The following is a 26,117-nucleotide window of genomic DNA, read 5'->3' on the forward strand; positions in this document are numbered from 1 at the left end:
CTGCTCTGACTTCAGAGCAGCTCTGGAAACAGTGGATCGCTTGACAGAGTCCCTGGATTTCACTGATTATGCTTCAAGGATTATTCATCCTATTGTGCGAACACTAGATCAGAGTCCTGAGCTACGGACAACTGCAATGGACACACTCTCCTCGCTGGTTTTTCAGCTGGGAAAAAAGGTAATGTTCTTAGGTTTGGAAGTTTACAAAGGAAGAGACTGCCCCAAAGATCAAGAGTTTAGAGTTAAATATTTATAATTCAGTCATTCTGTATTTAAAAATATAAAACAACCTCCAAAAATGGGTTTGTATTCTCCTGCTTCTGGAATTGGGAGTTACTGGAATCAAATTTTTGGAGTCCGTTTCTTATAAGATCAAAAAAATGCAAGTGCAATTTTATTGCTCATAATGAGGCTAAGTAAATAGCTTTTGATGTCTTCCCCTGTACAGTACCAGATTTTTATCCCGATGGTGAACAAAGTTCTGGTGCGGCACAGAATCAACCATCAACGCTATGATGTTCTTATCTGCAGGATTGTAAAGGTGAGTTGACAAGACTATACCTGTTTGCATAAGGATACTTTGGAATGTTTTTATGTTAAAACTAATGTAACTATAGTCTGTTGCATGCGACAATCATATAATGAAAACAGTTGGTGTATTCCTGCAATAAAATATAGGTGTTTCAACTTGTAGCCAGTCTTGTTCCTTTTTTTCTTCTTTTTTTTTTTTTTTCACAACTGTTTTCAAATGTTTGGCTTTCCCTATTATTTCCACAGTTTCAGGACTTGAGACCTGTTCTCTTGTTACTTTGTCATAGGTCTCATATTTCAAAAATTCAATTACTGCCTTGTAATCTAATGGACAAGCAGCACACTGCTGTTCTGGACCTGCTAGGGAGACTGATAGGAGCATCTATGCTTGTTTGAGGAATAGTATTCCACAGTGGTATATTATCCTCTGCCTTTCAACAGTAGGAGCAAAAATATCTTAAAAGTTATGCTGAATAAAAATGAAATGTGAGTTGAGTTCACGAGTTTGAGAGGTGTAATAATTGGAATTGTGAAACACTGTTGTTCCTTTCTCAGATTTAGCTGTAAAACTGAATAGTGTCCTGATTGTTACAGATTTGACTTGTGTAGAAAACTGCTTTTGTATTTTGTGAGGCTTCATTGTGAGCCATTTGTTGCAGGGCTACACTCTTGCTGATGAAGAGGAGGATCCCTTGATCTACCAACATCGAATGTTAAGAAGCAACCAAGGAGAAACCTTGGCCAGTGGTCCTGTGGAAACAGGTCCTATGAAGAAATTGCATGTCAGCACCATTAACCTGCAGAAGGTAGGACTGTGCAACTCCCCACGTGATGAGTTTGCTACTGAAGGGAGGTACTGTTTGATCTCAACTAAGAAGTTTGTCCAGTACATCTAACTGACATACTCATGTCTCTTCTGTTGCTGGTTCTATATTAGATAGTTCAAGGTAGTGTTGACCATTTACAGATAGGAGCAGCTGAAGTATCAGACTCTACAGGATCACGAAGTGATCTTGACACTTAATTGTTATGTGAAGTACGAAACAAGAAATAATATGTAGCTTGCAAGAAATAAGATGTAGCTTCTAGCGACATCTATTTCAGAGCCTCTGTCTCTTTTTTTTAAACTGCTTCTGTCATATTTTAGTGGTTATTTTATTCCCTTGAAGCCGATGCAGAGCTTGATAGATAGGAACTGGCTAATTAGATGAGTAAGTGCATATAGAACTCAATTAAGTAGGAGGATGGATTAGTTTGAACCAATTTAAAAAATAAATTTGAAAAATGTGATTCTAACACACTAGGTGTGCTTTAACGGTGACTTCAGCTGTTGGTGCACATTTGTAGGGGAAGGATTAGTCATGTTAAATATATGTCACGACAGGATACTTTTAGGGTAGATACCCTAGAAGTGAGACTAAACTGCTGCAAATCATCTTATAATCCATTCAAGGGATTCAAAAGGGAATCTGTGCTGATGTGATTTGGAGCTGTGAAGAAGTAATGCTATCTGCTGGATTTCTTCTGCTTTTGGATTGTGGTTCACCTCATAATTGAATTTTGCTTTGTATAACAGGCTTGGGGAGCAGCAAGAAGAGTCTCCAAAGATGACTGGCTGGAATGGTTAAGACGGCTGAGTTTGGAGCTGCTGAAAGATTCCTCCTCACCATCCTTGCGTTCATGCTGGGCCCTGGCTCAGGCCTATAATCCCATGGCTAGGTAAAGTAGTTCTGTGTGTCTCGGACCATTTGAAATTGCAGTTGCAAACCAGTTAATATGAGGAAAAAAAGTTACTTAAAACTCTTAAGTTCCTTAAATAGAGGTGATTCCTGCTTTGGGACAAATCAAATAGTTGGCAGCTTGATTTCATTTCTAGCCTTTCCAGTTGGCAGTTCCTTGATGTGCACAAAATCTTTCAGTGGAATTTTGCATATTAGTTTAGAAATAACACAAGGCGCACAAAAGTGAGGCTGGAAAAACAGCAGAGTATGAAATAGTTTTTAGGATCTGCTGTGGTAGATAAAATTTCTCTGTATGCAATAAGCTGCTGTGGTTTTTCTACTGCAACCAGTATGCCTGAAATCAATTGAAGTTTCTGTGAGCAGCTTGACTGTTGATCTCTTTTTGGTGATGTACACTTGTCATCTCATTGCATAGGAATCTGACCGCTACTGTTACGTGGTGGTGTTATGAAACATTGCTGCTTTTATAAACGTTTTAGCATTTATGAAAAAATGTCAATAGCATTGTAAAAGATCAACACTTCCTAGAGAGACAAAAGTACTGTAAGTGTCCTTAATGCACACCTGTAAATGCATCTCAGATCCACTCCAGTGTCCTTCTCCACAGTATTAGCAGTGACAAGGGTTATGACTGTATCTGTTTTTCATCCCACTTTTTTTCACTCTCCAACTTTTGCCAGTAACACAACCTGCAGCTACTACAGTTGTCTAGTGAGCACAGAAAATGTAAGTGTATGTATGAAGGGGAGCATGTGTGTGTCAAGTGAAATCAGTTGTTTAATTTCTCACTATGTTCAATTGTGCACTAAGTCAGGCTAGATCTGCTTCCTCAGGGTCAAAGAGCATCCTTGCTGCTATGAAGAGCCAGTTCTAACCTAAAATACTTGCTAGCATATGATGGTACAAGATATCTGCTAGCACGTGTTCTTAAAAAGTAGGTCTCATTAAGTATTTGGTACAAAAGTTACCTTTAAAAAGACTAATCACCATACACTGCAGGTAAGCTTGTAAATGCACTCACGTTACACAAATGTGTAGTTCATTTCCTCCTCTGAATAAAAAGTAAATTCCTTTGTCAAATAGGCTTTTTAAAAAATGAATAACGAATCCCATTTCTTTTCTCTCTCCCTTTGCTTTCCTCCTCAGAGATCTCTTCAATGCTGCTTTTGTTTCATGCTGGTCTGAACTGAATGAAGACCAGCAGGATGAGCTGATCCGAAGTATTGAATTGGCCCTGACCTCTCAGGACATTGCAGAGGTCACTCAAACGCTGCTGAACTTGGCAGAATTCATGGAGCATAGTGATAAGGTAGAGATGCTGCTGGACAACCTTTTTCTAATGCTGGCTAGTTGACTGATGTCTAGTGTGTGAAAAGGATGCAAAATGTTTGTGCATTCTCCTTTTTTGTACTCATCCTGCTTTTGATGTGCTCCTCTCCAGGGCCCCCTGCCCTTGAGGGACGATAACGGTATTGTCCTCCTGGGCGAGAGAGCAGCAAAATGTCGAGCCTATGCCAAAGCTCTTCACTACAAGGAGCTGGAATTTCAGAAGGGTCCCACGCCGGCCATTCTGGAGTCTCTCATCAGGTAGGAACTTAGAGATTCCTTCTCTCACACCAATATCCAACTTAGGGTGCCCTTAGGATGAATGTGGGCAGTTCTTAGAATTCGACTGTCTGCCACAAGGCTCAGTAAGCTTACAGACTTACTTGCAAATGTGCTCCCCAGCTGCTAGGAGAAATTCCCCCAGGAAATGGGGTGGTGTGTTAGTTCTGCTCCTTTTGATGTATTATTTCTGCCCCGTAATCTTGGTTATTTGCAGCTGATACCACCACAAAAAATGTTAATTCTGAAATACCTGCACAGTTAATGATGAAACAAAGACTCTGCAAAGGGCAGTGTGTAATCTCTAGAATTTGTATTTTCCATTTTCATAATGCAGAGCCATTGCTACTCATTCCTTTAGAGTTCAAAATCCTGACCCCACATCATGGGCACAGAAAGGCTAGAATGAAGTGTCATTCAGTCTTGGCCTGCAAACTGAAATTCCTGAGATGGCTGATTTAAAAATCAGGTCTTGTATGATAATTTCAGGAAGGTTTCTGCTATTGCATAACTGTACACTGCTTCTCTGCCCACCAGCCACTCTGCTCAGTGGCACATCTCCTGGTTTCAGAACTGAAGGGGTGTATTTGGTACCAAAATACCTGATTTAAAAATATAAATCTTAGTTTCATTTCATGGGACAGTTAAGTCCTCTGTCTGATGTGGACAAATTTGATTTTATTTGGGCAAAAACATAATTTTTTCTGTATACAGTAGATTTTTCATCCCCTTAAAGCTAATCAAGGAGCAAAGACTAAAAGAAAGGCAGGATTAAAAATGAAAGAATATTTATTATTAAAAATGAAAAAGTTCAGAAATTAAAAAAAAATCAATTTTATTGACCGCAGTTAAGATAGTTCCAATTATATTTCCACGTAGTTGAAATTTACAGTATGAATAGAGAAATATAAGGCAATTCCCAAAACACCTCTACCATATTTCACACAAGTCAGAACAACTTAAATTACATTTAAGCCCTCATTAAGATGAATGAAAATAGATATATTAACTATAACCATCTTCTCTGACAATGGTTTAGCTGCAAGAGGAGTTTTTTTAACAGCAATTTTCATCCTGGCATTATGTAAGGCAAAAACAGCATACCAGTTGTCGAAGTAAAATGTTCAGGTAACTCTGGGGGGATATTCAAAACAGATCTTAATATTGCTCAATGTGGTATCATGTTAGCATACTTCCTATATGTTTTAACAACTTTTCTTTGGTATCTATGGATTCCCTGGCATGTAGTAGTAGCGTTTTGCTTATGAGCAGAATATTTTTAAATGTTTGAGTTAGGATTTTTTGGTTTATTACTTGCTTACTGTTATCTGTTAGACTTACTGCCATATAGCACTCCTGTGTTCCAACCTGAGTGTAGCTGGAGGGGTGGTTAAGACCTTTCCTATGTGCTTAGGAAAGGTATAAGTGAGACTCTGATAAGCTACTCATCTGTGGTGTGAAACCAATATGTCGCTTTGGTATGATATGAATCTCTCTTGGAAGGAATATTCAGCCGTACTTCTTCTAGACAGTGAGGGATTAGCAGCAAAAAGATTTTCTTTTTACAATCCCTGTCTAACTCGTTGGATGCAACCCACTAGTTGTTCTGAAGGTGCTGTAAGTGCAGGAGGTATTTAGCATTCTCTTCTAGCCTATTCTAACCCTGTATTTATCCCTTTGGAAAGAAACTTAAGAGGAGGAGATAAGTATGAGCCCCAATAACAATAGTTGCTTGAGTGATGTCTTGTGTGTACCCAGCCTGTCTATAGCTGTTGCCTTCGTGTGCATCCTAGAGGAAGAGGATGATTGGAAATGGCTGGTTTCGAGCTATCAGGGGCCCACCTTCTGTGCAGCAGTGTCATGTAGGTATATGATCAATTATGTGTTCTCTCTAAGGTTTGAAATCCTCTGGCCGTATCTTCATCTCCACTCTTTTCAGGGAGTAGGTTGATCCATGCCAGCCATACCAGGTGATGCCATCCATGTTTTTGGTGTGTTCACCTTTGCGGTAGTAAACCCCATTCAGATTGGAATCTGTGCAGCAGTTGTACCAATATCCACCTTTTCAAAAAAAAAAAAAAAAAAGAGCCATTTTTTTAAAAACAGGTATGTTCTGTGTATTTAAATATGAATTATTGCCCTTCCAGGTTGGAACCAACAGAGATGAGGTGAGATGCTGACCAAGTAACATAAGAACATGCACTCTGCTCACATCTATAGCGCACAGTCAGGCTCTATGTACATCGGTTTCAACTGCTGCATTTCCCATGTAGCTGATGTGTGCTCTCCAGAACTGCTCACTGCTTCCTAGATTAGCCCCCCAGACACGAGCGACTCGGCAAGAGCGAGTCCTGGGCTCCTTGCAGCTTACCCAGGCACCTTGTGCTTGTGTGGGCTTTACCTTTCCGGAACTGGGCGCAGTCATCCACGCACTTGTCGTTGTCCTTGTCCTTCGTGCTGAAGGCTGTGTTGTTGTGGTACCGCAGGGAGTCGCGCCCCGTGTTGCCCGTGTAGTTCCCCACAAAAAGTCGGTAGCTGTTTAATTCATTGCTCAGGGTGAACTGTTTGTATTGTGCGTAGCGTATGCTACCTTCCCAGTCCTGCCACAGAACAGTGAAGAGTGGGTTCTGTTAGAAGATTTTCTATGTATTTACATACCCTGCATGTTGCTTCTCTGTCCTAGATTTTTCAGGGATGTCTTAGAAATGGATTACAGAAACTTCTCTATGAAGGAAAACAAAAAGGAAACAATTTTTGAGTAACTAGAGTATCATATTTGCAAATTGCACCTGCACTGGTATTAAACCAGTGTTAAGTAATACTGGTTTGGAAACCTGGTGTGCAGCTCTTGCATTCAACAGCCTTGTCCTATAATGTGCTACTTCAAGTTACTCTTTCCTCCTTGAAAGATTGACTTTTAGATATAAAGCTTTTCAGCTCTACCAGATTGTTCAGTTCTGTGGAGATTAGAGACTCTATTTGCTGCTAGAGAATTGCTCTGTACAGGGAAGAATTTTTTTTTTTTTTTTTTTTTTTTTTTTTTTTTTACTGCTGAAATGGAGAGAATATTAATTACCTCCAACTCCACTCGCAGAACAGTGGGACGCCTTGAAAGCCGGTAGATGTTTTCATTTCCCAGCCAAAAATCTCCCCGAATATTGCCAAATCCATCTCTGTATTGCTTCCAGTCCCTATTGAAAGATGTCAAACCAACTTTGCGTCTTTGGATGACAGTCCAGCCACCTCCATCTGTCTCCATGTCACAGAACACCTGGAATGGGAGTGAATGCAGTCTTTACTATCAGGACTCAGTAGGGCTCAATGCTGTTCAAAAAGACAGGACCCCATGTTCCAGCTTTCACCTATTAAAGAACTGCTTTGCTTAAGTCATGGAAAAAAATAATGGAACCATTTTTCCCTCTTCCCCACGTCTGCTTACATAAAGGTGTCAATTCAAAGCACAGGACATCAGAATTCCAAAGGATGTTCTTTTTTCTGTGCTGAGACTCCAAGTATTTTGATTATCTTGGAAAAGATATATAAAATACACCAACATCCTTACCTCCAGGTCTGGACTCCCCAGAAATTCATCAGGGGGTAGCTTATAAACACCAGAGATTCGGTAGTTCCTCTGATAAAGTGATGAGCAGTCATACACAGCATCTACTTGAATCAGAACCAGAAAATAAGAATCTGAACAGCACAGAGCACTCCTCTATAGATGTGCTTTCTGTAAAGCTTAGGGGCTAGTACAAGGGGTCATTAAAGACAACTGCCCCAAGGTCTAAGCAGGCTCTGAATAGTTTTAGTGTTGATCAATGCATGCACTGGTAAAAGAAGTTGCAAAAGAGGGATGCCTTCCTTTTACTTATTTTAATAGCAGCATAAAAATCTCCTATCTAGAGACATGCCTGGATGAGACTGTATATTTGCTCTTCCCACAATTATTTGGCAGAAAGGCCATGTGTGCTGCAAGATGCTGGTTTCATTTGTGCGCTTTAGCTTTGACGTTTACAAATGAGACGCATTTGCTCAGCGCAAGCACCTGTGACAGGGTTTTTAGCTTCAGTGAATCTGTCAGTCTGTGCAAGCCTCCTTTTCTCTCTGTGCAGGAGCTGACTTGAAGGCTAGGGATAAGCACAGCTATTCTTCTCAGGGCAGAGAAACCAGCTGAGGCAAGGCTTATCCATCCTGACAGATTTCAATGTATTGCAGACTAAATTGCTCCTACCTGGTGGAGTGAGATATGGCTATTTAAATACCTTCTGGGCCAGTTTCTTGTGTGTGCTATGTTACTTTTCCAAATCTTTATGACAGCCCCAGCAAAATTCATTATGGCACAACCTGTTTTGCTTAAGATTTAATATAAACAGTGAGCAGCATGTCAAAACCAGCTAAGCTGTACTGTTTTAAAATTAAAGTGTTTTTTTTTTTAAGAGGAAAAAGTAACCAAAACTTAATGATGCCTTTTTATAGCTATTAAGCCTCTTTTTACAGTTAGCTTAACTACAGAATGCACCTGCATTCTGTGTCTAATACAGGCCTGTGCAATCACGACATGTAGTGAAGATTTCTAGCGGGGAGGGGAAAGAATTTAAATGCGTTTTGGCTGGACTTACAGTATTTGCATCTTGCATCATTTACAGTTCTGAATTTTTGAGACTTGTCATTCAAATAACATTTTGCTTTTTTGCTCTGTGTCAGAGATAGTCCTAAAGATATGATTACAAATATGCAGTAGTGCTTGGAAAGCATTTCCAATTGTTTTAACAACCCCCAGCAGAATTGTGGACTTGGAGGAAATAACTGCCAGAGTCATTCCCTGATGAAGCCAGCTCCCTTTCTTTTCAGATTGGTACCGTAGTTCCCAGAAAATAGGATGTTAGACTGAGTGCCTCATTGTGCAAACACAGCATTTGTTCTGCTGTTCTATTTTCTGATATTAGATATACAGCTATTAAAATACAGCTGTAATTTTATACTTCTGACAGATGAAGTCAAACTTTTTTTTCAGGATTACCTGCCTGCAGAAATACTCTGTCCACGACTATTTAGTATGCATGCTCGCTAACTACATTAGTGGCACATGCTAGTGTTAGGAGCTAGTGGTTAGTTCACTTTGCGCGTTGCGAGGTGCATCGGGGAGCTTGGACTCCCTCCTTACCAGCTGAAGTTTGTGTGACCGTCTGAGCTGCTTGGAGCTGCATGATGTCTATCTGGTTGTTCATCTCGGAGTACTTGCTCTCGGCATCGATGAGGCGGGACTCCATCTGCTTGGTGTTTCCTTCCAGCTCCATCACCTGCATGACCACGTTCACCCAGTCGCCCTCCTGCTTCTTGCTCAGCTCCTGCAGCATTCTGCTCAGGTTGGCTACCTGCAGCCTGAGATCTTTAATCTCATCGCAGCAGCCTGTCATCTTGGACTGTGCATTCCCATTGACTGTTCTCCTTTTAGGTGGCTTCTGCAGCAGTGCTGCTGGAGAGATTGCCACAGACACTGTGACAATGCAGAGCCACACCAGCCGGGTAGTGGATCTTGCTGGCATTTTTGCTTGGAGCAACAGGAAACTTCCAACTGAGTGCAGCTGGGGTAGGTATGAAACTTTCTGCCAGTGCTACAGCCAACTGGTACCTAGTTCTCTTCCAATGAAGTGAGTCTCTGAAGGTGGAGCTTGAGGAAGTGCCTTTTTTCAGTCCCCTCCTGTAGGAGTCTGTGAACTTTGAAAGTTTCTTTCAGAGCATCTTAAATACTTACCTCCACCCCCTGCAGCTCTCTACAACTTTCTGGCCCCTCCCCGGTCATCTGCTCGTATCAGGTGCTTGCAGGGTGAAATTGGAACAGGCTTCAGCCAAGAAAAGTTATGGGGAGCAGGGGAGACTTTGCTCACTGCTGTCCTGGAGGTGTGGGTGAGAGGGCTAGGAGAGAGGAGAGTTTCCACGATTATTGCCCACTGGACTGTAGCCCTCTTGGTGACTAACTCTGGCACTTGAGAAACGTGGGAGCTTTAGAGGTCCAGCACATGGAGGGGCTGTCCAAGCTGGAGTTTATAATAGTTCAAGGAAGGTAACTCCCTGGCAGATGCCTGGAGCAGCAACACTCCTGTTAATACATTTCCTGGAAGTTGGGTGGGGGGCATGGTTCTGTCTGCAGTATTTCTTAATTTAGAGAATATTTTAGCCATTTCATCTGTTCAGCATCTGAACCTGCTCTGTGTCCATGGAGTATTTATTTTGTAGAATTCAGTACTGCTCTTACAAATGAGATTTCCAAGGGTAGAATAGACAGAAGTCTGCAAAATGGTTGTCACATCCCATTTCTCTGTTTATTCATAGTGGAAGAGCAAGCAGACATTCAGCAATGCTGAAAGACAGAATACTTAAAGGTTGACAAAGAGATTTTTTTTTTTGCGAATTGTTATCAGTCTGTCCAACTCCAGTGTTACAGAGGCTAGGTTCTTAGAAGTATTTTCCTCTCAAAATTGTGTTATGCCCACAAGTACCTGAAGTGCAAGTTTAAGAAATTTCTGAGTAGGACAGAGACAAAATAAAGAAGCAGCAGATGGCTCATGTTTGTTCCTTAGGAATATGCTACAGAATTTGATGTCCAAGGGGGAAAAGAAATCACTCAGCTTGTTGTTTTTCACAAAGAAAATTAGGATAAACAGTCAGCCATCCTGTACTACCTAAAAGTCTTTCATTGGGTGAAAGAGACAGCAGGGTCTCTGTTTAATCAAGATTAGGAGAACCCTGTTGATCTGACAAGCCATTTCACAGCAACAGAAACACAAATTCTTGTAGCTGGGGTGGCTCTTGCCCCTCAACTTCACTGCCCTTTGCTGGATGTGTTTCCAGGTCTGGTTTGTGTCCCAGCTGGCTAATGACTTTTCTGCAGAACAACAGCAAGGGGCCTTGCAGGGGGTGCTGAGATTACGGAGAGGATGGAAGTACCAAAGCACTGGGGGGCTGGAGTGTGGTTACAGATGATGCCTATGCTGAATTTTCTTGAAGGGATGAAGAGAGGTCGGAGTTGGAGATCTCAGAACATGCAGTGTGGTTGTCTGGAGCTTCGTCATGGGTAACTGCCTGGGTGCTGTACTTCAAGCAAATGTCTGTAGCATCAGCATGTGAGGTTCCTATGTGGTTTTGGTGACTCGAAGTGTTGTCAACTCCTTTAGTTGGAATGTCAAGAACTAACCTCTTTGGTGAAAGTACGAGGATCCCTGTGTTTATAGCAGACCTTTGGCTTCAGTTGTGTTTTTCAGAAGCCTTCCATAGCAAAATTACTACTTTTACTTCAGAAGGTGCCACTGCACATAGACGAAAGCTTGACCTTTTTGTTCTGCCCATAATCCTGTCTGAGCCCTCTTGCAGCTGGAGCTTCTGTCATTCCCAGGGGCAAATTCTTCTCAGGCTTTCTGTGATGAAAAATGTGTTTTTGTTGACCTTGGAAGAAAGGACAGGCCAAATTCTATTTTCTCCACCCCAAAGAGCCACCCTGCTAACATGCTTGTCCAGCTCTGCAGGGCTCTGATCCACCCTGCTGTTGCCCTGCCTTACCATAACCCTTTAATCTCTGTCTTGCAGTAGGAGAATTCCTTTCCCCACTGCCTCGATTGCGAGGGGCAGCTCTGGAGGAGAGGAGACACTTGTAGGTCCCTGCGTTCCTGCTTGCTTTTAATTTTGGATCTGGATTCAGGCAAGCTCTTGGCGGAACCCAGTATTGCTTTATAGAACATAGTGCAGAGAAATCTCTGGATTCCCTCTCTGTAGTGAAGTATTTATGTTGAAGTGAGACAACAAGGGTTTTATTTTGGCTTCAGCCCCTAAACTGCATATCCTAAGGCAAGCCATTTGCCTTTTGCATGCTTTGATTTGCTTGTTTTAAAGCTGGGGTGTTTATTCCTTCAATCTCTCATTTTGTCTGTCCTGTGCAAGAAGCAGCAACAAACATAGTAGGAAAGGAAAAGAGCACAAATGTTTGTGTCTGATGTTACTTTTGAGGAAGAATTATGAGAGTCTTGGGCAGACAAATCTCACTTGGCAGAGAACCTTAGCCTTAATTGAACTTGACTTAATGAGCGTTCGTAAGATGAATCTCTCCTTGTTGCACGGAGAACCGAGCAGTAGCCTCTTAGGCAGCAGGAGCTATTGATGTTAGTGATCACCAGATAAGATCAGCAATAAAAGCTCCCAGTCTGCAGCAGCCAATTCCACTGTTATGTATTGATGTACTTAAAAAATTGAGCTCAGGATCCCATTGCGCTTTGGAAAGAAGCGTAGCTGTGGGCTTAACTAGGGTGAAACTAGTTCCCCGAGCACTAGGCAAGGCCTTGTTCTGTGTCGTTTTTTGTTTATTTTGTTTTCCTCTTCCAATAACAGTCCAGCATCACTTGTTCTGAAATTCTTTAATTCTTGTTCATTAATAGGGGCCAGGTATGTGTTGTATGCTGAGCAGCTCTGGTACATGACACTTAAAAAGATAAAATTTTGAAGTCAAAAATGTGTAGCAAACACTTCTTTAAGCGTGTAGGTCTGAAGTGAGACTTGAGTCTAAACCTGCTTGCAGTTAACACATACCCTGGACTTACAAAGTTGGCTGTTTGTCCATGTTACCTAATTAGAGACGTATATTAATATTACTTAATTAGAACCAGATAAGTCTTGTCCCTGGAGGGCCAGATTAAATCAGAGCTGAGTGTAGATGACTGCCTTCTCTGGGGAGCGGTTCTGGCAGGCGTATGAGTTTTTAGCATATGGGAAACTGAGATGAGAAGGAAAGCTCAGTGCCCTGTGGCTATTTATTTGGTAGCCAGTCATTGCAAAACAATGTGCATCCAGCCAGAGCTGAGGAACTAGCATTCCTGTTGCCTGCTGAGATGGCAAGGACTGTCCTCAGTTGTTCCCTGCTGGCAGATGCCAGGAAGTTCCGCGCTCTGCAGAAGCTCTTGGGAACTCTGTGCTTCCTTCCCAGGGAGTGGGCAGCTCTTCAGCTCGGCCCTTGGAGATGTTCAGGATGCTCTACTATGCACATTAGTCATTAAAACTATATTCTATAGTTTTATGTTAATGACTAAATCCTAAATCCTCAGCAAAGTCAAAGTTGTTGTGTACTATAAATACTTATTGGAATGTATATGAATTTTTACAATAGGAATGGATGGAGCAGGTGAGAAAGGCCTGAAGAGGAAAAAATGATGTTTGCATTTCCCTACTGCTTTTTTTTCCTTCATATATCCAATACCCAAAGACTCTTTTGACTTTTTTGTTTGCATAAATATTTTCTTGGTAACTCTTTTCTTCCTGATCTTCATTGAACCTAATTAATAAAGAGGAAGCAATAAGAGATTTTTTGCAGCATGAGCAGCAGGGCTGGCCAAGAATTCTATTTTAGTGATTTTTTTTCATTACCGTTCCTTTCAAATCATGAACACATTTGATTTGCAGTTATTTACACCAAGATTGGGAATTTGGCCAGTTTTTGTGCCTGTGAGTAATATGATGAGCCCTTGCTGACAAGGTGAAGGGGGAGCTGGTGTGGCCTGCAAGCAGTCAGTCATCACGACTGTTTATTGAAAACAACTCTAGACTGCCATTGATTTTCCAAAACTACTGGTTCCCAGCATGGGAATCATTATTAGTGGCATGATGAAGATGTATTATATTTGGGGGATTGTTTGGTCTGTTTGTTTTTCAGAAATTTCTTGAATCAAGGGCTTAGGGATGCATAAACAAAAATAAACTGTAGAATTGGGGAATCTGGCAAAAAAACCCATATCCTACGCCAGAGGATTATCTGTTCCCCGAAGTACCCACAAAGCAGCAATGCCTTCCACTTCTAATCCCGCAGGCAAGCGCTCAGCAGCTCTTCAGAAAGAAAAATAAGCTTAATTTAGGTGGAGAAAATTTTTGCAAGATGTCAGAGCTTTTTAAACAGGGGTGTAGAGACCAAAGAAAAGAGCGATTGAGCTTCTTGTCTAGACTTTGTGCATCTTTTTTAACCAAATTTTTGAGATACTTGCTGTAGATAAAAATGTGTTTCCCTCGCAGAAGAGGGTTAAGTTTGGGACCTCCTGAAAAGCCTCTGTTAAAACAAAGTTTGTAGAGTTTGTTTTAGAAGATGGGGAAGAATCCTGTCTGCTTTCTCTTACTTCTGAGTTCTTGGAAACTTAATAAATTTTGAGTGACAGAGAATATTGTTGGAGATCTTTGGAGGTGAGGGAGGACTGGAAAGCATCAAGGACCATATAAAAGAGAAATTCCTAGTAAACATTAGGCATTATGCCTGGGGTTGATGGAGGAGAAAAGTTCATCGTTTGAGTGTTTTTCTTGCTGAAGGCAGCTGTTATGTTAGTAGGGTTGTTTTTCATTCCCTGTCCATATCTGGGTTCTGTTTAAAGAGCCTTCAAAGTACACAAGTCATAGGAGGGTATTTCTCTTAAATAATGTCTATCCTTTTTTTCAAGCAAGTCCAGCTCAGAAATTTGGTATGCTTTAGATATACAAGTGTTAAATGTATAAAGGGCTATTTTATACCTTGACAATCAAAGATTAGATTCATGTTACCTTCACTTGGACAGAAGTTTCAAGTCTTGGAATTTTACTACAAGATTTTTCAGAACAAGCAGTTTGTCAAGTGTAGTTACCGCTACTTGTTGCAATGTAGTTCCTTCCCTACAAAATTTGGATAGGGAAAATTCATACAAAACTATTGATAGAAATCTGTTTTGCAGATGACTGTCAACTGATTTTGAAGGAAAATACCAGGATCTTGTGTTCTTTTGCTGAGGGGGTTTAAACACTTCATTTGCTGCGTAAAATATGAAATCAGAGGGTAGTTACTTAACCATGAAATGAGTGCATTTGTTCAAAGTCTCTCAAAATGTTGTTGCTGTGGCTTGAACAATTTTGTCACTGCTGCAGTGTCCCAGTTTAATTGCCTACCTGCAACAGGATGACAGCCCTGTCTCTGAAGAGCCACAGGAACCTCCCGCTGTCTCTCTTGATTCCCAGTTTCCGTAGCTTTCTTTCATCCTTCTGTTCTGATGCATCTAATTAAGCAAGCAATGCAGATGGCTCTTGCTTTATTTAAAAGATTTACATACATATGACATTTAAGAGACTTAGCTTTGAAATATTTTAGTTGAGAGTTTCGCTTCAGCAAAAACATTTCACGAGTAGCTTATCCTTTTTGGCAGCTTCCTGGAAGGAGGAAGGTAGTTGCTCTCTAGGCCAAAATACTGTGCCTTACATAGGAATAAGAGATATTACTTGTCAATCTAACCAAGGGCATTTAGGAAGTTTACAAATCTTGTAAAGTGTTCAAAGTGCCACTGCATATGCGGGGTAAGCCTAGTTTTAGATGGTTTTATCTTCAATATCAAATTATATTTGCCTAATCAGTAATATGTCCTTACAAGAATGCAACACTGCCAGTCCATACCAGGAGGCATATAAATGATCTGGCCATACATATATATGTATCTCTGAAAGATAACAGAGATACATGACATGGCAAACCTAAATCTAGAAAACTTCTAGCAAAGGAGATTTCTCTGCCTTCCTTTAAGGCCTGCTGCAGACCCCATCGGCTGTGAGCAGCCTTGATGGTAGTGGGTTCTGCTGGCTTCTGAACAGACCCTTTGCTGAAGCTGAGTCTCTTCTGCACTAGGGGTACAGGAGAACAAGGGGGAACCTTCTTTACCTCAATAATAACTCCCATATCTTCAATTAGAAACAGTCACAGTGACAGCATCCAGTAAAGACAGACTTAGGTAACTGCTGCTTGGCCAGCAGCATTATTGCTGTCTTGGGAGATATTTTCCCACTTTCTCCTTTAATCCGAAAAGATTTTGTGGTTATCCTTTTCCAGAGAGGTGGAGACTACATCCCCCAGATCTTAATCCATGACTTGGACATCTAACAGCAACGGTGCAACTGAAACCCCCTGGCAACTCTGCCTGGCCAGAATATTAGTCCCTCAGGGCCGCTTCTGCGTGCTGGATGCTTTTCTGTAGCGTTGTTCATTCTGTCCCATCTCCAGCGCAATAACTAGAAAACAGCTTTGTCATTCCTTAAAAATGTTGCAGGATTTTAGAAGATTGTGCCTGAAGACAAGGCCTCTTGAGAGCAGGGATAATGCCTTAACCTTAGGAAGCTGAAAGGGGAGGGAAGTGCAGAAGGGCATGATTTCTAAGCACATAATCTGACTGTCTTGACTGGGCTCCCTTTGGAAATGGTTTTTCAAGAGAAGTGCAACCTGCAGGCCCATTCCCACCCACCCACACACCTTGCCTTTCCCCCTGTTTTTTAATCTAAACCTAAAAGCACACTGCTTCGGTTAAGTATGGAGCTTCTACTTTCTACCCTGGACAATGGAATAAGTACAAAAAAGAAAAAGAAAGAGTAATTGAGTGTGCCAGGGAACATTAGCAAAAGATCGGTGCTAATTGTTGAAGAATAAAAGATAATGGCCGATTTGTCAGGAACCATTGATAAGAAAGATAAGTGGGAAGTAATAAATTGCCTGACATGCTGGAAGTGTCTGCCAATGGCTCTTTAAATCATCACGATATGAAAAATGTCAGCCATTTATCACTTTTATAAGGCGCTGCTGTTTGGGAAATGCGGAGGTAGTGAGTTCTTGGATTCTCCTGCTAAAAAGAGCACAGATTTATACCATGTGCTTCCCTTTATCCGGTGCCTGTCTTTCACAAGTGTGATCGTGGTGTGTTCTTAGCTTTTGCTCAGGCTTTGCCCTAATGTTAGTGGTCCGGGACTCTATTGACATTGGATCCAGGATACTAGTTGCAATGGTAAACTAAAGTTTTAAAGAGATTTTTCATTTAGATGTGTTTTCTGCTAATATACCTGTTGAGTAAGTATTTGTTCACCCAGGAAACCCCAGAAGCTTCCAGCACAGCCTTGGGTTCTGCCGCATGATCTTTTGTCTCTTGTTTCTCTGTTTTTACCTGTTTCAGGTGCCTTTTATCAATTGTTGAAAAGTTCTGAAATCTGAAATATTCTTACTCTAAAGTTTGAACACAGGCAGTTCTGCAAGTGGCCAGCAGGTACTTCTCCAGAACCAGAATAGAAAAAGTAGCAGTGGGGGGGAAGGCCACAACAAATGAGCTTTTAACTTGTCACAGCCATACCTAGTGGAGAGAAATTGTGAGAATTATACCTCACAACTACTTTTTTCCCTCCTTTTGTAGGCTGTTTGCAATAGCGATATATACTCAAGCTAAAAAACCTTGACAATATGAGCAAAAACTGTGTCCAGTTACTATCTTTCAAATATGTAGCCATTGTGTACAGCTTGGCGTCAGTAAGTAGAAGTTCTTACTCCTAACCATGACTAACCATGTTAAATGGTCTTTCTCTTTCTACCTCTTCAGCATCAACAATAAACTGCAACAGCCAGAAGCAGCTGCGGGAGTCCTGGAATATGCCATGAAGCACTTTGGGGAGCTGGTGAGTCCCCTGGTTTCCCTCTGTGGGTGTGCATCTTGCACTCCTAATTTAAAATATATTTTAGAGCTATAACACTAGGGGAAAAAAAAAAGTCCTTTAGGGAAGAAAAAAATGATTAACATCTCAGCAGCTTCTTATGATTCCTGGGGTAGATTGTGCAGAGCTCCATGTTACCTAATTCTAACCTCATTCTTCAACGGTAATGTAGTTTTAAATACACAATTTGTCACAATAAGCAGTGAAAAGAAATTAAGAGGAACTATGAACACTATGTTCAGGAATCTACTTGCAATATTATGACTGAGCTGAGAAGTTAAAGGACTGGTATATAAATGTCACAAGTGGAGGACTGTGACGTGCAGAACACGGTTTATATTGACCCTGCCCACAGGGCTGGGAGGAGAATCTGTTTTACAGCATATGTCAAGACAAGAGCTGCCAAGGACTGAGCAGAAGAAACATTGGCAGAGATCAGTATGGAAAAAATATCAAAGATCCAAAGCATTTTTTCTTGAAAATTAAAAATAAAATCTAGAAATGGGAGGCTGAAGAAAGGCTTGTGCAGCTGCTAAGGATCATAATTTGGCTTATTTTTAAAGCCTTTGTTAGCAACCGCAGTCTTTTCCTGTATGGGTCGCAATTAAACCCCACATACACATTGTGCATACACATTGAAAAATGGCCTACCATAGCCAATACACTGTGTGCTGTTTAATCTTTTCCATTTAGTTTCTTTATTCCTGAACACAGGACCCCTGCACCTTTCTTAATGCAAGCATATGTTATAATGGCAAATGGAGTACTTTATAGATTTGCTGTCCTTCCTTCCCCCCTGCCCACCTCCTAGGCTCAACCCAAAATAAAAGAAAAGCCGAGTTTGTTTCTTTGCAAGTTGAACAATTCTTGGGATTCATATTTTCTGTCTAGCTTGAAGTCTTTCTGTGTAGCACAGAAGTCTGTGAGAATATTTAGAATAAACACAGACACTGGATGTGCCAGGAAAAGCTGTGGTAATTATTACAGATTGTGAATTTTAGTCTTGCTCTTTTGATATTTTTTTCCCCTCTATCCCTCAGGAAATTCAAGCTACCTGGTATGAAAAGCTCCATGAATGGGAAGATGCTCTGGTGGCTTATGACAAGAAGATGGACACAAACAAAGATGATCCTGAGCTGATGCTGGGACGGATGCGTTGCTTGGAAGCACTTGGTGAATGGTAAGAAAGGAGTATCAAAAGATCAACAAAAGACCAGTTACATCAAGCAGTCTCTGCCTTCCTCCATCTTTCTGTTTTATAGGTTTTTCCTCTTGTTTCAGAAATACAGCAAGTTACTGTACTTTAAAAATGGTCCTTAGCTCAAGAAACATGAACTAGGTAGTGCTTGTCAAAAGCAAGCGTTAGAAAACAGGACCACAATGAGTTCCTTTTATCTCCATGATTATGAGAACTATGAGAAATTTCTGCGTTTATTCATCATTGGATCTGTACCTATCAAGAACGCACACTGTTTTGCACAACTGTTAGCAAAATTACCTGTTTCCCAGTAGTCATCTGAGTAAGGTTATGTCCAATAAGTTCCTCTGATTTTAAAACTTAATACCAAGTCTCATTATTGTTCTTTGTTAGTATCCTTCGGGTATTGCTTTTGTGGACAGTTGGTATTTCAAACCCATATTAAATCTGTGCTATCAAAATGTGACTGTTTAGAGTCAATTTTCATGAGAGGAAGAGCTGGTAATGACTTAACTTGCTAGTTAACTCAAACCTTATGTTTTTTTTTTCCCTGCTCACCTTGATTCAAAGAGGATAATTGGAGAGGACATGTCTTGGGGACCGTAGCATGCAGTTTTACCCAGGGGCATAAGTGATTTGGTTCAGGCCCCGTCTTTCTGATGAACTTTCCATTTCACTAGAGCTCTCTGTTGATGTGTCCTGACATGAACCCAAGGGATGACACACAGGAAGAAGACTCTACTCCACAAATTTCATGTTACTGCTCAAGTTGCTAGAGAAACGGAGCCATTAGAGAAACCTAAAGGCTGACAGTGTTTTTCTACCTCCTTTTTGATTAAGGTGTATAGGAGGAGGGGATATTTTGATTTTAGATTTTTTTTTTTTTTTTTTTTTTTTTTTTTTTTTTTTAGATTTTTAGTAAGAAATACAAAATCTCTTACTGGGCAGTTTCTCTCTTCCAGGGATTTATGGAATTCCTCCCTCCTGTAGAATAAGGATTTGTGTAAAGCATCCTCTCAGAACCATCTGCTTCATCACATTTTTAGTGACAAACATATTATAAAAGGTTTCTCTGTCTCTGTTGTAGACAGATACTGTGTATTTGTTAACAGTTTGTAATGATGAGGACTATCCAGTTCTTTGGCTTGCAGTCAGTCATTTCCTGACATAAAAGGGAGGATTTCTGTGTCCAGATAATGTGTGTTCTTACGGTGGAGGAAGAGGAAGAAGGAAGTGCTACTCTTTCTGATGTCTTTTGGCCTGTATGTTGTACAAACTGCCTTGCTGGAATTTGTTTTCCTTCCCTTCTGATGGGACTTTCTCGGGCAGTCTCAATCCTTTTCACTGTCCTTTTTTTCCAGAGGATCTGAAAGACAGTGAGGCGTGTCCAAAAGTTGAGCCTAAAATTTGAAGACCTTAGTGGAAAATCTGTGACACAGAATTGTACAGAAAGAACCTGAATTTTCTCTCTTCTTTACAACATTTGGAAAAATGAAATCTCCTAAAAAAGCAGGGACATTTTCTTGCCTTCTGTGATGTTGCCTGTACATTAAGTGTGGCAGAGAAATTCCAGAACCTGCCAGAGAGTCCAAAATTAAATATAATGTTCAGATATGACTAATGAAGTAAATCTGTGGTATTTACAGTGATGTCTTAAAAGGGAAATTAATTGAGTTTGGAGACTGCAGAGGAGTCATACAGAAGTTAATGTGATTATGGCAAAAAGTATTCTTAGACTTAAAAGGATCTGTGTATGTTCCACTGTAAAACTGTGCTCCCTTCTGCTTGTAACACCTCCATGTTCAGATGCTTTTCAGAATTCACAAGTGCCCTTGTGAAGCCTCTTCCCCCTCTGCAGCTGAGTGCAGAGACGTCGTCCCAGGCCTGAGGATTCCCCTCATCTGCTTTGGCTTTCTGCAGTAGTGTTGAACTTGACTCTTTGTGCTGTTTGAGCCTGCTTGGCAGTGTATGACAGTTCTAGAAGTGATGCTACGCAGCAGTGTTATTTCAGTACTCTGTGCAATGACCTTTTCCAAGTACAACCAAAATACTCTTAGCCATTTGCCTCCTGATGTCATTATGTCCACAGGAGCCATCCTTCTTTATTAGGATCCGCTAGGTCTTGATTTACTGCTATTAGTCCTTTTGGTTTGGGTTTTCTTTTTTATTTTTTTTTCCCTCCTGGGCTATTAAGCTGTCAGAGTGACTGTCTTGCCTGTGGCAGCCCATCCGTTCTGCAATTTATCTTCCTTTCTGGGAGGGGAGGATGACAGTAAGACGGCGAGTTGGACTCCCTCACAGTGGACAGCTACTCCTCTGCTATAGAGTATCCAGCCTGAGAAACTCTGAAGCTGCAACACCCAGAAAAAATGGTTTGATAAACAGAGCATTCATAGTTTATTTAAAAGAATTAATATAAAACATCCTGATGTTTCCTCTCCACTGGAGATGAAAGACAGAGAGAGTCCCCTCTGAGATCTTGCTGTGACAAGTTTTCATTAGATTACTGCAGGGCTCATACTGTAGTTGCTGTCTTTGTATTGGTGTGTTTATCCAAAATGTTCGATAGTGGGAGCCACACGCAAACTATTCGGATTATATATGCCTTGTATTAACACTTGCAAATAAGTTTTAAATGTCCCTTGAATGTTGAATGTTCTCTGTTTGGTCTATTTTGTTTGTTTATTTTTTTTTCCTGTGATTTTATTTCTGGCTTTGTAGGCTGGAGTTGACAGCTGACAGTTGTAAAAGGTTTTGTTAACTTCTGAGGAACAAATGCAAGCTTTTGTCTGGGCTTGTGTTTTTTTTTTTTTTTTTTTTCCTGCCTGGAGAAAATGGCTGTTTAAAAAAAATCAAATTCTTAGAAGAGGTTTTCAATGATCAGAAATTGTGGATTCTTCACAGGGGGCAACTCCACCAGCAGTGCTGTGAAAAGTGGACACAAGTCAACGATGAAACTCAAGCCAAGATGGCTAGGATGGCTGCTGCTGCTGCCTGGGGTCTAGGTAATGTATCCTTCCAGCCATGCTTGCACTAACTTAACTAACTCCAGAAATGCTGGAATCTCCATAATGAGTGTACCTAATCATGCAGTGCTAACTGGGGTGTCTTCTGAAGGCTGTCTTGAAGTAGGCTTTGATTTGTTTTAAAAGACACATTGAATTGTCTCAAACAGAAATCAATCCTCTATTCATGTAGAGGGAGCCTATAGATGTACCCAATGCTGAACTGAATTCAGGCCTAGTTGCTTATATTTAAGCATAGTTCTGTTTTTATCTTGCAGAGAGGGCTGTTGTGTTGCTGAGGGTATCTGTTTCTCTGCAGGTCAGTGGGATAGCATGGAGGAATATACCTGCATGATCCCTAGGGACACTCACGATGGTGCCTTCTACAGGGCTGTGTTAGCTCTTCATCAGGACCTTTTCTCACTGGCTCAGCAGGTAACTATATTCTTTGCTGGCTTCCCAAAATCTAAGGTGAGATAAGCTACGCCACTACATGGTAAGGCATTTTAAACAGTTAGCTTTAACCTATCTAATAATAATAAGGTAAATTACCCAATAAGCTCCTTCTGTATTAAAGACTTAGCTTAAAGACTGAGCTCGTGTTTCTAGAAGCTGCTTGGAAGCCTGTGTTTCTAGAAAAATAGCAGTGAGTATCTGTACAGATAGCTCTGCTGCAGAGCTGAGAGCCTTAGTCATGCTTGTGCTTCTCCATTTTTACGTCCGTTTGGCAGACAAAAGGAACATTCCTGCAGGGGTATCGTTCGGAAAAAACACTACCTGGATAGAAAGCATTAATGGTATAAGACACGCACAAAGTTTTCCATGGCTGTTCTGTGCATGTCTGTGTCTGCTGCAGCTTTTAGTGAAGTATTCATATATATCATGTACGAGAACTTTTGCTTTAATTTTTCTGGTGGCAGTGATAAATCTTAAATTAGAAGAGAGACCTCAAGGCAAGGAACAAGTCCATTAAGAAGTTAATTAAGCAGAGCAATATTGGAATGTGTATGTTTGATATGAAGATTTGCAGACAGTTCTTCCTCTCTGTAGATTTGAAACACATTGTTTACTTTCCAAGGAAGCTCAAGTACCATTTCTCAGAATTCTGTGCAGACTTGCCAACTTAGATAAAGGAGTAATACAGTCTGCTCTGTCAAAACCCATATATAGATCTTGAGTGATATGCACAATAAAATAAGCCAGGCATTCAAAAGGCTAGAGTTTGTGATTAACCTTTAACACTTTGAACAGGAAAATCTTTCTCTACGAGAGATTATAGAATGACTGGAACTAGCACGGGACGTTATTTCATGCCTCAAGAGCATGCTGTATTTGCAAAGAGAGAAATGGAGTTTGCAGGCCCTGTGAAATTCATAAAAACCTGCTGGACCACATAAAACAGTGAAAACCATCTTTGGTCACTGTATATTTTCAGAAAGACATTTCTTAAGGCTTTCCTGGAACTGATTCTCTTGCATTAAAATGTCAGATTCTCTTTTCCTCTGTAAATGTTATTGCTGATTGTCTTTCAGTGACATGAGGATCAGACAAACTGCAAACTTTTATTTGGCAGAAAGATAAAGTTTATAGTCTGTTTAGGTGATAAATGTAAACTCCTCGACTTCCACTATACCTGCTACTGAAAACTCTCCATTCCTTCCTTTCCTGTTCCTCTCCCCCTGCCCTGGGTAACATTTATTGCTGATTCTTGCTGGAGAACAGAACAGAAATAATGCAAACTTTATTTGTGAGGTGGAATAGATAAATAGGTGTTTGTGTGGCTTGTATTTCTGGTCAAAACACTTCACCTCAATCTTTTTCTGTTCAGTGCATTGACAAGGCCAGAGATCTGCTAGATGCTGAGCTTACTGCCATGGCAGGAGAAAGCTACAGTCGAGCTTATGGGGTAAGTGCCTCATCCTCTTCATCGTTGCTTCTTACCTCTACAAGTTGCTTTTAATGTCCTAATAGCCTTTTAATCGATTAAAAAACATGTTTAGATCCCCAACCCAGATAGCTCTTGTTAGATAACGAACATAATGTGTAGGAGCAGTTTAGGGACAAATTAAACTCCCTAATGAGTTTGACCCCTTGAAAGAAATCAGAATTGGCATTTAGCAAGTTTAGGTCAGCAGGTCATTGAGATACTGCTATATGGTAGTCTGTCCCTTACCTGTTGGGCAGCCTATATACTTAAGATTTTGATGCTCAAGTATTACTCCTTAATTCTGGATTTGTTCTGTAATGACTGGAATGGAATGTGATTGTTTCCTTTAGGCTATGGTATCCTGCCAGATGCTGTCAGAGCTGGAAGAGGTTATCCAGTATAAACTTGTGCCAGAACGCCGTGAGATCATCCGGCAGATATGGTGGGAAAGACTGCAGGTACATCTTTGCAAAGACCAAGGGTGTAGATGATGATGCACCAGCACAGACAGCTTCCTTGCAAGTTGCAGTACAATGGATCAGCATATTTTTCTCTCCATTTGTCTTTCTATCCCAACAGTATCTATGCCTACACTCCATGGTTACAGGTTCTCTTTGCATTGTGGTTTGGTTTTGTTTTCTTGAGGTGTTGCTGGAACCTCAGAAGGCTGTTTTAAGCCTGAAATAGGTGTCACTTGCATCTTCATTCCATACACATCTCCAAGGCTGTGTGTGTCCATGTTGGATATCATTGGAAAATGCTGTTTTGAACAAGGCTGGTTTGAACTAGTTACCTGACTGGCTGCATTTTAAAGAAAAGCAAATGGTCTGATAATGCTGGAAAACTGGACGCAGAATTAACATAAAAGACTGTCCAGTTCCCTTTTGACCTGGTACAACAATATTTCCCACTGATTATCCTTGTCCTCTTTTTAATGCCCTTTAGCAACACTGTTATTTAAAGAGAAGATGTTTCTGCCTTTCTTATCCTGAACAGCACAAACCCAAAGCACCTGTAAATACTTAAAATCAGACGAGTATTTTAAGGTGATTTCCTTACAGGAAGGATCCTTTCACTGAAAGTGAATGTCATTATAAGAAGAAGTACTTGCAGAACCACTGTTTAAAGAAATGATCTTTGCAAGGCCACACAAAAAAAGGCATCATCAGGGCAAAATGTTCAAATTATACTGAATTCTGATATTTTTCTGGGAGGAGGAATCCCTCTGCATGCAGTGTTTTAGTGCTTTTTGTTTTTTTTTTTTGTTTTTTTTGCCCCTTCCTGTCACTGCTATATATGCTTTTTTATGCAAGGTTGTTGCTGCTGTATATTTTTCAACTATTCAGGAAACTGTGACAAAGATTTTGGTCTCCCAAATGCATTCCTGTCTGGAAAAACTCAGAAGCATTTCCAGGGGTGGAGAGGCTGAGAGTGGCAGGAAGCGTAATGTCTGAATACAGCTGTTTATGCTCCTGAGAGCAGTACATACAGTTCTTGCACATTTTATAGCTTCCTTTTAGTAATTATTAAATGCCTGTTGGATGAATGTGTTGAATGTTTGGTTTTATGTTAGAGAGCAAGTTTTGCCTAGCTACCTATCCCTCAATTTTGTGAAGGAGGGGGGAAAAATATATATATATATATGCTGTGGTGTTAAGGTCCTCACTATCATTGGGCAGCCTTCTTTTATACTACAAAACTAAGCCAAAGTTACCTTTGGATGATACTGACTTCAGAGCATCACTCTTACCCTGAAAGACTGTCATTGCAACAAGTATCCTGCTTTTGGATGTGTCCATCCGATCCACAGTTCTGGTTCTTTGTAGCATCCTCGAACCACCCACGTGCAGACCCAAATCCTGCTCTGTGTTGCTGTGGCTCTCCCTTCAGGCACCTGGTGACTGAAAACGCAGCTGGGACTGCAATTTCTGGCAGAATGTCAGTCCAGTTATGCCAGTCTCTTTAATGGCAATATGCAAGGAGAAGAAAGACCATGACAAATTTGTCTTTTTATTCATTTGGTTTTGTACCATTTCCGTGTTAAGACTTATTACAGGTTAAACAAATGTAGACTTCAAAACTGAGTTCAGAAGAGTTATGAAACTCTTGACTGGTTTTGAAATTGTGTAAGTAGCTTCCCTGATTTTGGATGCATTTTTGCTTTAGAAGCTTTTCTCCTTTTTTTCCGTTAGAGGATATCATTAGACAGGGAGCACTGAGTTGGCTTCTCCTGCCGTCTTGGCTGTGGAATATAGGGGTTAGGCACTTTTTCAATTTTGAGGAAATAGCCAGCTAGTTATTATGTCAGCCTGCTATGAATTAGGGGTACTGATATCTCTCCATCTTGGAAAAAATCCTTCAGATTCTGAATTAAGGCTTTGGGGAGTATATTGGAGACACTAAAGGTTTTTTGCTTCTTTTTTTTTTCCCCCTCAGGGTTGTCAGCGGATTGTAGAAGACTGGCAAAGAATACTGATGGTCCGCTCTCTTGTCGTGAATCCCCACGAGGACATGAGAACTTGGCTCAAGTATGCCAGCTTGTGCGGGAAGAGTGGGAGACTGGTGAGCATTGTCAAAAATCCTGCTGTAGAGGAGATTGGTCA

At 40.8% G+C, this 26,117-nt stretch overlaps 2 protein-coding genes across 3 annotated transcripts in view; one reads left to right on the forward strand and one right to left on the reverse strand.

Moving 5' to 3' along the window:
• The window catches only part of MTOR (mechanistic target of rapamycin kinase), a 58,264-nt gene that overhangs the window by 13,983 nt on the left and 18,164 nt on the right, over nt 1–26,117 (forward strand). Inside the window, exons 24-36 of the mRNA XM_088536117.1 lie at nt 16–178; nt 449–541; nt 1,191–1,337; nt 2,108–2,250; nt 3,420–3,582; nt 3,715–3,860; nt 17,273–17,348; nt 18,425–18,564; nt 21,487–21,587; nt 21,907–22,022; nt 23,416–23,493; nt 23,865–23,972; nt 25,951–26,076. Coding sequence (XP_088392243.1) covers nt 16–178; nt 449–541; nt 1,191–1,337; nt 2,108–2,250; nt 3,420–3,582; nt 3,715–3,860; nt 17,273–17,348; nt 18,425–18,564; nt 21,487–21,587; nt 21,907–22,022; nt 23,416–23,493; nt 23,865–23,972; nt 25,951–26,076 — 1,600 coding nt within the window. The remainder of the gene's footprint in view (nt 1–15; nt 179–448; nt 542–1,190; nt 1,338–2,107; nt 2,251–3,419; nt 3,583–3,714; nt 3,861–17,272; nt 17,349–18,424; nt 18,565–21,486; nt 21,588–21,906; nt 22,023–23,415; nt 23,494–23,864; nt 23,973–25,950; nt 26,077–26,117) is intronic.
• On the reverse strand, nt 5,770–9,465 carry ANGPTL7 (angiopoietin like 7). Of its 2 annotated transcripts, none has more exons than XM_010215402.2 (5): nt 9,043–9,465; nt 7,441–7,541; nt 6,955–7,149; nt 6,280–6,478; nt 5,770–5,939 (listed from the first exon to the last, which is right to left on the reverse strand). In XM_010215402.2, exons 1-5 carry the CDS (start codon nt 9,422–9,424, stop codon nt 5,770–5,772), a joined length of 1,047 nt encoding a protein of 348 aa, XP_010213704.1. In that variant the 5' UTR covers nt 9,425–9,465. The 2 variants fall into 2 exon arrangements, with proteins under 2 accessions (XP_010213704.1, XP_088392241.1); XM_088536115.1 differs by having other exon boundaries at nt 7,441–7,544.

The sequence above is a fragment of the Tinamus guttatus genome, unplaced genomic scaffold (genome assembly GCF_059628265.1).
Source record: "Tinamus guttatus ecotype Peru unplaced genomic scaffold, ASM5962826v1 Tinamus_guttatus_pri_ptg000652l, whole genome shotgun sequence".
Taxonomy (NCBI): Eukaryota; Metazoa; Chordata; class Aves; order Tinamiformes; family Tinamidae; genus Tinamus; species Tinamus guttatus.